At 43.0% G+C, this 13,929-nt stretch overlaps 1 protein-coding gene across 4 annotated transcripts in view; it reads left to right on the top strand.

The window, feature by feature from the left end:
• Positions 1-13,929, top strand: part of TMEM182 (transmembrane protein 182) — a 67,984-nt gene that overhangs the window by 35,654 nt on the left and 18,401 nt on the right. For 3 of the 4 annotated variants that reach the window (XM_067704048.1, XM_067704045.1, XM_067704046.1), the window contains one exon: positions 13,431-13,568. The exons of the other annotated variant lie outside the window; for it this stretch is intronic. In XM_067704048.1, coding sequence (XP_067560149.1) covers positions 13,431-13,568 — 138 coding nt within the window. The remainder of the gene's footprint in view (positions 1-13,430; positions 13,569-13,929) is intronic. 4 annotated transcript variants of the gene reach the window in all.

The raw sequence follows: 13,929 nt of genomic DNA, 5'->3' as shown, positions 1-13,929 counted from the left end.
TGGGGCTATAGAAATAAAATAAAAGTGATTTTTATATATAGTTTTTAAAAAATATGATTGATTTTTATAAAGCACTTTTTCTAGGACTCAGATTCATTGCTTCAAGTCTGCAAGTGGCCGTGGCAATTATTCACATCCACAGAGTGTTGATTTAGTATCGTTAAGGGAAGGGACGCGTTGTACGGAAAGCGAAGCCTTAACTTGTTTCCAGAGCCACAGCTGTTGTTACACAATATGAAGGGCATTTGCTCCAACAGCTTGCTATGTTGATTAGCTAGAGAGTGAAGTCTTCCCAAGATGTATCTTATCACTGCAAATAAATAAATACAACCAAGTCCCCCACTAGACTGTGTGTAGAGTAGCTATGGGAATGCTACGTTTGATGTTTTCAATGATTTTCTGCTTAAACATGCAGTTTCAGAAGGCTGGTCTTTTCGAGTGGAGACTTGGAAGTTCAGTCTATGCAGTTCACTATCAAAGGGAAATATTGACTGTTCACTTGTTGGGACTCTAACCAGAAGAGTTGGAAGTGACTTCTGAGACTGATAGCCTACCTTTTTATCAAGAACAAGCAGAAAACCAGGGAGGCTGGACAAGTGACCCACCTCTGAAGAACACACAGCAAATAGCGGACAAGTCAGTGAAGACTGAAGGCTGCCGATAGGCATTTCTACCCCATTCCTTCAGATTGAGCCCTGGAAGAGGCCAAGTCAGTGAGAGATGCCCAAGAGGGGTTTAGGTCCTCGGTGAATGCTGACTTTGAACAGCAAAGATCGTGTTTCCTGCTCATTGGAGAAAATGTGACTCTGTTTGTGAATAAGCAAAGTGTGAATGTTTGTTCTGGAGTAAATGAGGCGTGCTTGCCCTGCCAGGATGGCAGCTATGTCTCAGCTATCTTGTCTGTCCCCAGGGGATGGTCATTTCACACCGGCTGTGCTAGTACTCCTTGCATGTGTGGTTCACATCCCAAACTATGCAGGTCCAGATTCTAAGCTGGCTGAGTATTTTTCCAAGGCATTTGCTGGCTGGGACAGGCCACTGCTTATTGCCTGCACAACCCTCTCACCCCAGCAGCCAATGGTTACTCCCAGCTCTATACCTTTATTTTGTTGCTAGAAACTTTTTAACTTCCTTTCTTTTGTTATTACAATTCCTTGATAAGGTCTCTTGCCCATTTCATTTTACTCACAAGAGAGGCTAGTTTCCATGAAGTACTGCTAGATTTTTTGGTACCTTTATCTCTAAGTATTTTACCCCTAAGAAAAAAATATCAAGAAAATATAAATGCCTGTAATAAAGAAAAGGGAGTAGGTGTTTTACTGCCTTTTTTTCCCCCTCTTTCGCACTGAAAACACCTCCCCGCGCCTCACAAAACCAGACTGCAAACCTTTTGCCTATGGTTTGATCATTAATAGATTGAAGCTCCATGTGGACAAAACACCTGTTTTAATTTAAGTTGTTCAGTGATTTTTCATATCGTTTGGAGGGAAAGTTTCATGTAACGTGGGCCAAAATGCTCCCCTGCTAAATGACCATATTCTACAAGGACCGTCATGATGTGCCTCGTACCCTCTCTCTCTCACCACTTCCCCAGCACCAAAGCTTTCCTTCCTGTGCCTTCACGCTAGGCTGCTTGCACACACCCGCCTTCTTTCTTGTTCATACTTTCTACTGTCTGCCTTCATTTCCTGCATTACTGCTCTCCTGTTTAAGAATCACCTCCTCCAAAGACTGGGATTGACACATACACCCTCCTATATATAAAATACATAACTAATAAGGATCTACTGTATGGCACAGGGAGCTCTACTCAGTACTCTGTAATGGCCTATATGGGAAAAGACTCTAAACAAGATTGGATATATGTGTTTGTATAACTGATTCACTTTGCTGTACACCTGAAACTAACACAACATTATAAATCAACTGTACTCCAATAAAAATTAAAAAAAAAAAAAGAGAATCAGCTCCTCCAAGACGCCTTCTGCAAATATGCCAAGACTGGGTCAACTACCCTTCCTCTATTCCCGTGTGATATACCTTAGAGTTCTCCCCTTGCCCTTGGTGTAGCTGACAGTCATCTGATGGTGTGTTTCTCTCCCGTTAGACTGCTTGATAGCACGTACTGGACTTTTTTCATGGCGTATCACCAGTATGTACTTATCTAGCACAGCACCTGATACAAGATAGATTTTTCAATCAATGTTTGAGCATGGGTAAATGAAAGAGTGGGATTCAATTCAGTTGTTTATCACTTCTTTTGTTGGTGTTTTATGATCAAAATAGAGGGGACATATCAAATCATCTTAGTGCTATGCAATTCTCAAACTAACTTTTCTGATAAAGAAATATAGAAACTACTTTTGAGCCACATCCCTTAGAGAAAGATTCCTGGATGTATAGTTGCAATGAAAGACCATAAAATTCCTCAGAGAAGTGTGATTTCTAAGGTGTTAGAGATTTGTGGAGGCAAATCATCTGAAAGATATGAAAATGAAGGCTCAGGAGTCCTAGAAAACTTACAATCAAGTAAGCAAGGCTTTGCTATAATTATTTTCAATTATCTGCCAAAAGCTTTGGGTAAACAGGTTCATAGTCAATGTTTGAAAAAAGTATATGAATAAAGGGATCCTAAAAATGTTCCTTTCATGGCTCAGTATAAAAGACAGCAAGTCTTCTCAGGAATAGCTGATTTTTTAAGAGGGAATCAGTTAATGAGGAAATTTGCCTCTCTTCTGGCATTGTTAGAGTTGGGCAGGAACATTTACAGAAGTTCCCAATGTTCTCGATTCATTTCTATGTGCTGGGTATTCAGCAGCCTGGAAAGGATGGTTACATAGTCCTTGGTACTCTTACTTAGTATCCAGGTGTTAACATCTCATCACTTGATTCCTCAACTCTTCTCTTCCGAGTGCCTGTTTCTCCCTAGTAGGGATTTAAGTGATCCCTAGCCATTGTGATTATAGGCCAAGACCATCAATTCATTTCCGTTTTGAATGAGTTAGCTTCATTCTGTCCCATGGCCATTAAATATCTCACTAACCTGAACTGTATACATTGAGATTTCAGTGGAGACTGAGTGATAAGTTATTGATTATTCACTTATTCATATTTTATTGAGCATCTATTACATGCCAGCCATAAAGATTCCCCTGGGGTTAGAAAGATGGGCAAGACTGAGTTTTTGCCCTGCAGGAATGCACAGGCAAGAAGTGGAGGTGGAAATGTAAAGACAGAAGCACAACGCAGAGTGCTGTCTGGTGACGGGCATGTGTCAAGACCCTGATGGAGTGCAGAGGCAAGGCACTGCTCAGGGCTGACTCACAGTAACTCTTCCAGTCCTCTTAAGGGCACTATAGGATGGGTATCTTTTTTATTTTTTTCGGTATGTGGGCCTCTCACTGTTGTGGCCTCTCCCGTTGTGGAGCACAGGCTCCGGACCCTCAGGCTCAGCGGCCATGGCTCACGGGCCCAGCCACTCTGCGGCATGTGGGATCTTCCCGGACCGGGGCACAAACCCATGTCCCCTGCATTGGCAGACAGACTCTCAACCACTGTGCCACCAGGGAAGCCCTAGGATGGGTATCTTTATTATCACATCTTAGGGAAGGAGAGTGAGGCATGGAGAGCTAAGTAACTTACCCAAGGTCACACAACTGGTAAGAGATATTCCAGCTGTTGAGTCTGATTCTACTCTCTCCTGCCTTTTGGTGGAGATGAGGACATAACTCCACTGTGTCCTTTTGGGGCGGGTCGGGGGGGATGTTTGATTGGATCTCAAAGGACAAGTTGGAAAGCTGTGTATTCTAGCTGACAGAGGCAGTATTATGAAAGCCTACAGGTGTGATAACAGCATTTCCCCACCGGAAACTTCAGTATAATTTCAGCATTTCTGGAGGATAAGGTACGAGGAGCCAGAGTGGGAGGATTTGAGCCTAGAAGCCTTAGATGGATCAGTGACAATTTATTGGAAATAAACACCACAGACATTGAGGCTAATGGTGTCTGAGACTGAGCTCAGATAGCCCTGAGTTCAAATCTTGGCCTTGTCATTTACTGGCTGTTTCATTTTGGGGACTTTACGTAACCTCTCTGAGCCTCATCTGTAAATCACAAAATAGGGATTTTTGTGATGACAGAGGAGAGAATCCCTGCAAAGGCTGAGCAGCACCTTCTCAATAAAATTCGCAGCTCCAGAGAGACTCAGCAGTCCAGTGGTTCTCATCCTGGCTGTACATCCCACTCTTCTAGGGGGCTTTTAAAAATATGGTCGCTTGTGCTCACCCTCAGAGATTCTCACTCAGTTGGTGTGGTTTGGAATCCTAGCTTGGGTGTGATGTTAAAGCCCTCCAGGGTGGCTCTGGAAGCTGAGCGGGGAGGGGAGCCATCAGTCCAGGCCCCTCAGGCAGCAGGGGTCAGAGGAAGACCCTGGAGCTGGGGCTTTACTCTGGATGCTCACCTGGCCCCCTGTGTGAGGGTCTGAGTGGCTTTGTACACCGTGCCGCCACAGGGAAGGAAGAAACATTTTTCTCTACCCCCTTAGGTTCAGGAACTGGGCCCTGCAAATTAGATGATAAAAATGGACATTGACATAGGAGAGGTTTATGGTTATGTGTACATACGGAGGCCTTCATAGAAACGTGAAGACCCAAAGAAGCAGAGAGGCCTGGGAACTTACATACCTTTTAGCCAAGAACGATGAACGTGGAGATGCGACAAGACAAAGGAAGAAGAGGTTTGGGCTCGGGTGGTAAACTGTGGGAAAGTGACCGGGAAAAGTATAGGAGAGAAAGCAATGGAACATATGGCTTGTATTTGTAGCTTTGTTTAAAGACCCATGTTGGTGTTGACTTGCTGTCTTTTTCGTGGCCATAAAACTCCCCTGGAAGTCCTCATTTCTCAGAAGTTTCTCCTCCCAGTTAGATAAGGAAAACTCCTAAGAGGTTTCCTTCTGCATTCATTGATTCTCATTTGCTCCCAGCTCAAAATAATCCTTACACCAAACTGGCATATGTGAGGGTGGCCTGTTCTGGTCCCCTTCACTCACTGCCGAGAGCCTGGGTTCCCTCCCTACTGCGACCTTGAGGGTGCTGCCACCACTCCTGCCTGCATTCCTGCAGCGCCCCTCTGCCCAGCTCCCCAGCAAGCCTCCCTTCCGGCCGCTCCCTCCCCGAGACTCTCAGGAAGAGAAACTTGAGAATGATTTCTGGGCCTTTCCCAAGGTCACAGCCAGTGTGGGTGGTGAGGGCCCTACCCCTCCTTCCTGAGGCGCTTTCTCCCTCTCAGCTCTTCCTTCACTGCCAAGTTTACAAGAGGGAAGTCAATAAACTCTGTCAGGTCTTTCAGTGTTCTTTTTGTCCTGAAAAATCAGTGGCCCGAGCAGAGCATGTGGCTTGGCTTGGCACGTCCCGGCCTGTGGAGCTCCGACACGGCCGCTCTGTACAGCCTGTCCTTCTGCTCTGGTGCGGGCATTGCTGTATTTTTAGACCCGCCCGACATCGCCAAGACAAGTAGTACGTGGAGATGCAGGACAGGCCTGCTGGCCTGTGTAGCAGAAGTGTCTTGCCTGAAGCTACGGCGACATATGCTGGGGGTTCTCGTTTGCTGCCGAGGATGGTGGAGGGGGTGATGTGTTTTGTTTTGGCTTCATTTAGACCGTTTTACAGCACTTCGCGCCGTGTGTGCTTGAGGATGTGTCGGAATACAGGATTAGCTCTCTGAACTAGCTTTGTGAGGTGTCTGAGGCAAGATAGCAAGTTTTGAAAAATGAATAACACTTAAGTTTATCTTTAAACTGCAAATACAATATTTACATTTTTATATACCCAACAAAATAATTTATCAAAACACTACGAATTTGGAATTGTGATCATTTGGATTGACTTTCCCCCTATGCTCTGTATGAAAGAGGGTTTGTTGTGTAAGTTGAAATGTTACAAAATCAAGACGAGATTTCTTAGTATCTCAACAGAACAAACTGTTTTGATATATAAATGAAATCCATGAAGAGAGCCTTTATCTTGCTGGTTTCTTACTACCTGTAACAACAGAATCACTGAAGCTCGTTTCACCTCTCCCCCAGCTGCCCGGCATTAGTTCCCACTCGGGGACTGTGATAACTACATAACTTGTTTTCCCTGTTCTGTCTTTTTCCTGCCAGTTCATTCTCTATCCAGTTACAGGAATGATACTCTCATACACATGTGGCCACCAGCTCTGATCACTGACTTCAGGGGCTTCCTAGGACCAGTATGATAAAGTGTCAGCCCTCGAGTGGCATGTGAAGCACTGGCTACCTTCCTGGGTTCCTCATTGTCGTTCCCCTCATCCACCTGGGTGGCAGCTTAGGGAAGCTGCTTTCCCTTCCCCCGTCACTTCCTCCTGCCTTCTGCCTACTGAAATCCTAGGCAAACGTCAAGACCCAGTTCAACTATACCCAGTACGGTAGGCCTTCTCTTACTCCCATCCAGCCCTGAAACAGTGGCCTCTCTGTGCAGGAGTCATCTGGCTTCGTGATATTCTGGGCACCCCTCGGCGAGGGCACTTAGCACACAGTGCTAACTGCTTTTCCCTCACTGGCCTGAACTCGTGAGGGCAAGGGTTCTGTCTTGCTCTAGCGGCTTTTGGTGCCTGGCACCTGAAGAGCTGTCCAAATATGTTTGCCAAATTAAGTGGCTTCTGGTTACAGCAGTGTGCCCGTTTACCAGGCAAACTTGGCAGGGCCCTGCTCAGAGGTCCCTTGTGAGACATCAGTTTGGAATATTGGATGGATGTGAATGACTTGGAATGGGACTTATTCTAAAATAAATCCACAGTTAAAACTTCAGGTTGCTTTTGCCCATCGTCTAAACTAATGAGGTTTCTGTACGTTTTTATTACATTTTTAGTGGAAAAGAAATACTGTAGGGTTTTATTTTTTTAACCCCTTACATGGAATTTGGAACAGGTGCCACTTCTGCCATTGGCTTCCTGTCTGTGGTAATCTGCACAAGCATACACACACACACACGCACAGTTACATATACATGCACACACATGCACACATATTGATGTGTATAATTAAAAGTCCACTTTATTTCATGGTCTTCACTGTTCTGTCGTTTGAGGTGATTTGTATGTTTCCTACCTGAAGGATTCTTAACAGATGTCTCCCTACACTTCCTAGGTGTGTCACTTGGAATTAGGCCTTTTGGGTACTTTCTGGGACATGAGATCGTTTAGTATTTGTTTGAATCTGAAATTTGAATTTGCAGTACAGTTAAGACTCTTTATGTTATGTAATTTTTTATGAATGAACTGAGACATCATGAACATTGTTTTGCATTCATATACACTCTTAGTTAACAAACTAGACAGTCTCTAATGATTTGATGTCTCTTTTCTCTAATAAAAACAACAGGATAATACTGTAAAGGTAAAAGTTTAATTGATTTAGGAAAATAAACTGAGTACTTCAGGAGAACCATTTCTATAATGTCTGTTGTTAGACTAATTATTCATCATCTTCCTCATTACGACACCCGACCAACGATCACTTTGTTAGGTCAGTTCACCAATTTATCTAGAATTGACAGAACTTCATTTCTTTGAAAACAGTAGTTAATTTTGGCCTTTCACAGATTCAGATGAAGCTTTCTTTAATTAATCCAAATTGTGATGATATAGATTACATGTAAATCTATTTACACTGTAAATCTTGCTTCATGTTCTAAGGAATTAATAGAAATTCAGTATTGTTTAAGTTGAGCTTTAAATTGTATTAAATGGTCGAATTGGATTTTTAGAGATGTTTTCACTTGGTACAGTCCAAAGCTTTCAAAGACAAAGCTTTGCAGTTTTTATGGGCTCATATTAAGAACAAGGAAACAAATTAAGTATTCTCAGAGATACATTCAAGATCTAGGAGTCTTAAACAGTATAAACCGCTAACCAAACAAGAACATCCTTTAAACCAAACAAGAACAGCCTTTAAAATTTTTAAAGTGTCTATATACTAGAACTGAAAGCTTGTCCCCATCCTAAATCCATGAGATAAATAGATATCTTTTAAGTGTCAAGCACATTGTTGACAAGAGTATTTTATTACAAGGCATGTAAAGATAATAGTAATAGCAAATACATTTGATTCCTTACTGCATGCGGCTACTTTTCATATATGTTCTCAATCCTTGCTATAAACTTATTTGAAGGATATTGTGCTTTATGTTGGAAAACTGTGGTCTCTCAGAGTCACCCAGTTAGTAATATCTCAAAACATTCATTTTATTTTGAAAATTCTCTGATTGCCTCAGTTTTACTTCAGACAGTGAAAGAACTACCCAGTTCCAGGAGCTGATTCTTCATTACAACTGAACATTTCAATTCTGGAATCAAAGTGTGCCACATATGCAAACTAGGTAATATAATTAGCTAAGAAACAGGAAATTCCAAGAAATTTTGAAACAGGCTTAAAGTTGCGCACTTTGGAATGTTGAAGCACAGGCAGAAGATAAAGCCTGTGGTGACTGCAGGAAGGAATTCTACTTGGAAGCTACGTCTGTATGGTCACAACTCTCCAGGCAGCCAGGTGCCCCCTCCTTTAAGTACAGATCTGTTGCTCCTGCCTTTCACCGGGGACTCAGAATCAAAAGTCAGGCTGCTCTGCTAGGGCACACCAAGGGCAGGAAGCAGCAGGTCTCAGGAACAGCAGTTCTGGGGAGCACTTATCCCCCATTTCCATCTGGCTCTCTTTCTCTCTCACCCTCACCCGGTGTTTTCTCTTTCTGGCAGTCCCCCTGCTTCTCTCTGTGGAGAGGCTCCTCTGCTTTTTCTGCCCTCTCTATGGCCTGAGTCATAATTCCTGCCCTCTTGCTTGGCTATGGCCGTGGCTCACCACAGCTCTTCTGGATCAGCTACCAGTGCTTCCTTGTAGCTTCAACTCTGCTGTGAATCCTCTCCCTTTTGCAGTGTTCCCGTTCTCAAGGGGTCACACTGATTAGCTCAGCTCATCTCTGCATGGGTCAGAGGCCACCATGTTTCGGTCTTTGTGTCAGGTATCTGACCCCGTTTGTTTGTATTTGGGGTAATTAAGAGTAGAGCCGTGTGGTATGAAACGTGGCCAGTGCCTTCTTAGTGGACAGGGAAACTTCCCATGGAAGATAGTGTGAGAGCTCTGTGGAACTGTGTGTATTGGCAAACACAACCTGTACTGTAATCTAAAGGGATTTCCTAATGTCCATGATACATAAAAAACACTGTGCAAGGCTCTCTGGGGGAAGTAATCCACTTTCCTATTACTGACCATAATACCCTCTGCTGTGTCATGTAAATGAAATTTTAACATGCAATAAAAGCAGCCACAAAATAAGTGGCATTCATTGGTCTCTTGTGAAATGCCACACACTTCAAATACACTGTTAGTAATTCTTCCAAGAACTCTAAAGGATGGACACAAACATTCTTATTTTACAGAAGTGAAGGTTCAGAAAGCATTCCTATTTTACAGGTTCATAAGTTTAGTAAGTGGTCCAAGGTTACATTGCAGGTAAGAGTGCATACTCAGGTCACTCTGATTCTGAAACCTACATTTCTTTACTGTATTATGCCATATATATATATATATATATTTATTTATTACTTTCAACAGTCAAATATATTTTAAAGAAATTAAGATGAGAAAAATAGTCTACTATATTTACACAGATATCCACCTTTTCTGTTTCTCTTCCTTCACTTCTGAAATTTCAAAGAAACCCTGGTGTCATTTCCTTTCAGCCTAAAGAAATTTCTTTAGGATTTCTTTGTAGAGCAGGTCTACTGATGACAAAGTCTATATTTTCCTCCTTGAGAAATGGCTTTCTTTTCCATTCATCCCTCAAAGATATTTTCACTGGAGGCAGAATTTTAGGTTGACAGGTCTTTTTCTGGGGCACTTTTAAGATACTGTTTAACTGTCTTCTGGCCTCAGTCGTTTCTTTTTCTGTTTGTTTCTTTGCCGTGACTTTTACTGTTGTGTACTTACTCAGGGTCCCCAACCTGAAAGTGGAAGCTGTCAGACCTCCTCTGCCCTCTACTCACACAGGGCTGCTCTGTCCCCAGCATGCCCTCAGTCCTCGAGCAGCCCCTCTGATTGAATGTACACCCTGTGATCATGAAAGGGGACCACCCAAGTCAGCATCTTTGCCAGCAACCCTTTTCCTCTACTTTGCGGTGATTGTGACAACGTGCCCACAGCTCACAATGTCCACTCTGACTTGGGCAGTGGCCTCAGTCACTTCTGATGAGAGACTTGCCATCCGTGGAATTACTGTTCCCGTCCATCTAATGGGTCATCTCCACCCCCATACCCCCAGCTGCTTTCAAGACTTTGCCTGTGGTTTTCAGTAATTTTCTTATTACGTATCTAGGCCGATTTCTTTGAGTGTGTCCTCTTTGGAGGTTGCTGAGTTTCTTGTATCTGTAAATTTGTCTTTCACCCAGTTTAAGAAGTTTGAAGGCATTATTTCTATAAATGTTCTCTCTGCACCAATATGTTTTCCCTCTGCTTTAGGGACTCCAGTGACACAAGTGTGAGATCTTCTGATATTGTCCCACAAGTACCTGAGATTCTAGTCATTTTTCTTTTCAGTCTCTTTTCCTTCTGTGGTTCAGACTAGATAATTCTTACTGTTCTCTCTTCAAGTTTGTTGCTCTTTCCTCTCTCCTCCCTGTTCTGCTAGTGAGCCCATCTAAGGGAGTTTTTATTTCACATATTGTATTTTTCAACTCTAAAAGTTCAGCCTAGCTCTCTTTTTTATAGATACTACTTCTATTTTGAGAATTTCTATCTTTCTGTTCATTTCAGGAGTGTTCACCTTAGTTCATAGAAGCTGGTTCTAAAAGCGACTTCAAAGTCTGCCTGCTAACTCACATGTCTGGATCGTGTTTGTGTTGGCATCTACTGATCGCTTGGTCCTTTGAGAATTGGTCAGATTTCCATGGTTGTTGGTATATCAAGAAATTTTGGATTGTATCCTAGACATTTTGAATATTTTGTTGTCAGTCTCCACGTATTGTTAAAATCCTCTGGAGAATACTGATTTGTTGTTTGAATAGGCAACTGGCTGGCATGGTTCTGTCCTTTTCCTCTGTGATAGTAGCTGCATTGTCAATTCACTTCTCTATGCTATTTGGGTCTGCCTGGGGCATCACCGCTCCGGGCTTGCTCTGGTACTTGGGTGGTTTTTATACTGTAATTCAGTTCTCAGAGCCTTTGCTATACATCTCTGGGTGTTTTCTGCATGTGTGCAACGTGGGGAGTGAGCCCAATACTTGTACAGATTCAAACACAGAACTGGAGATTCTCTTGTCCAGCCCTCTCTCATCTGTGGGATTTTCTGCTGTGTACACCCTCTGGCTTCCACGGCCCCTTTTTCCCAGTTTCTCTGGGTAGAAAGATGGGGTTCCTTTAGAGTTTTGGTCTCCTGTGCTGTGGCAGAGTTCCCTGCAGCGGCACCAGTGCAGACCAGCAAGAGAAAAGGTGATTCCCCCACTCTTTGCACAATTGGGTTTCTTTTTCTGATTCTTTTATCCTGAGAGTTGGATCATCTTTGGGATATTAAACATCCACTCCCCCATGGGAGTGGCAGTGCAGATCTATGTTTGAAGCTGGCTGTGAAGCAGGGCGAGGAGAATAAAAACATGAGGTCTCCCCATACTCTGGCTTGCAGAGCCCCTCTCCTGCTTCTTTAGCCAGCATGACGGCCTTCACTAGGGATATTGTGCTCTTTGAACCTTTTTACACAGTTCCCAATTTGGCTTGCCTTGAGGCCAAATCCTGGATGAAAAAAATAGAAAAAACCCAGAAAACCCTTTGCAGCTGAGTTGATCTTTCATTAAGGTTTTACTTCCCGCCTTAATCCACTTGCTGTTGTTTACTTTCCAAACTCCTGTTGTTTGCCATTTTGTCTAGTCTTAGTTGTGATTGGAGGGTGATCAGAGGGTGATTGGAGAGGTGATAGAAGGGCTCCTTTTCCCCGGACCACCTCTTACGAATGTTTATACCCCAGCACTTGCCACAGAACGACCGCGTGATAGTGCACTAAATGAAGTGAACGAAAGTGTAACATGTGAGGCTCACCAGTTATCTAGCAAACTCTGGTAGGACAGGGATGGCCGACATTTGGCTCAAAGCCTTTCACTTTCACTTCCCGCACTGAGAGCTGATCAGTGCTTTACTGCCCTGTGCCTTGAGGACCCTGAATACAGCCACAGAATACTTCCTCACCAGCAAGCCTGGCAGCCACTGCCAGATGGATGGCATTGGCCTGTGAGGTGGAAGCCTGCCTTTTGTTTCTGTCTTCAAAACCGAGTTATTCACGCGGAAATGTAAGCCTTCTTTTCTCATTTAACTGCGGTGGTTCCTCTCCTCGATTTTCCATCCTCCCATTCTCTTTTCTCTTAAAGATTCCAGTTGATTGATATATTTCTTCCTCTGCCAGGTGGCTTGTTGAGAAAAATCATTCTTTGCTTTCTTATAAAGTTTCTGTATTTTTGTAAAAAACTGTAATTTCATGAATGTGTTTCAGTGAGCTTTCCCTCATTTACACACGTAGGAATTTATTTTTGTGTTTTAGCCTTTGGGAAATGATGAATTTGTTGAAGAGATCGGTAATTATCCCACTCAAAAATGCACATTAGAATTCTTCTTTATTTGATCACTGTATGTCACCAAATCCACAATTTATTTATCACCAGCTGCATCCATTAGTTCAGACTCACTGGTCCTTGACTAAGAGACCGCTATAGCTTCTCATTTTAAATCTTTCTAGGAACAAATATTAATAGAAAGTAGTAAGCCTTAAATATATCTGATCTTAAATCTCAGTCTGTACAAACCCTTTTTTTTTTCCGCTTTGCTTGTCGTTTTTATTACCTTAAGACTATTTTCCAGTAGAGTCACAATCTAAATAGAAGTGTACTTTTTTGTTAGGAGATTGGGGGGACCATTACCAGCTTCTAAGGGATCACTGTGGTATAAACACTATCTTGGCAGTAATTAAGAGGCAGCATTTGTGAATATGAATGCCTTTTTATGTCCTTGTCCTTTTGGTGTGAACACCTATGTGTGACCTATCTGGGAACTTTCTCAAGAGGAGTCTTTATAGAACATTAGGTGTTCCCACTTCTAACATGGATAATCTGGTTAGAAAAATGAGCTCCCAGAGTATATATTAAGCACATATGTGGTGTAAATACCAAGCGCTTGTTGATAGAAGTTCGGCATCATTGAGTCCAAAGTCGTCTGGTGAGGCTTCCTTTTAAAGAGAACTCAGGACCACAGCCTGGGATTCCGTCCAGCAGTGCTGGGGCTGAAATTAGAAAACTGAAGAGAGAAACTTACTGTGTGACAGTCTGCTGCGTTCACAATCTAAGTGTGCCTTTCTCTTGTCCTTTTCTCCTGGGGTCTGCAGTTTACCGTGGCTTCTGGGCGGTCCTGATGCTTCTTGGGGTAGTTTCTGTGGTGACTGCGAGCTTTTTGATCATCTGCGCAGCCCCCTTCGCCAGCCATCTTCTCTATAAAGCCGGGGGAGGCTCCTACATCGCCGCAGGTACGTCCATCGTGAAGGGTATGATTTCCAGCTGTGGTTTTCCGCCATATCTTCATATTTTCCACTTCTAGTTTCAGGGGTGAGGCTTCTAGTAGTAATAATATGTTAATATTCATGTACAATATTTCCTGAATGCTATCTATATGTCACACACTTTTCCAGGGACTTCCCGTTTTCCATTTGCTCATTGTATCCACATTATATGAATGAAGACAGTAGACAGGAAAGCTCTGCTGCAAGAGCCCTTTAATCTCTCTTATCCTGTTAATTTTCTACCTGTAAAAGGGGGCTATAACACATCTCTCTGTAACATCTGGGTGTAGGTGAAGCTTTTTGTGATATTACAAACCCTCATGATTTG

This window comes from Pseudorca crassidens, chromosome 14, assembly GCF_039906515.1.
Source record: "Pseudorca crassidens isolate mPseCra1 chromosome 14, mPseCra1.hap1, whole genome shotgun sequence".
NCBI lineage: Eukaryota > Metazoa > Chordata > Mammalia > Artiodactyla > Delphinidae > Pseudorca > Pseudorca crassidens.
Note: the sequence above shows the minus strand (reverse complement) of the source record. Positions and strands in the feature narration are given on the sequence as shown.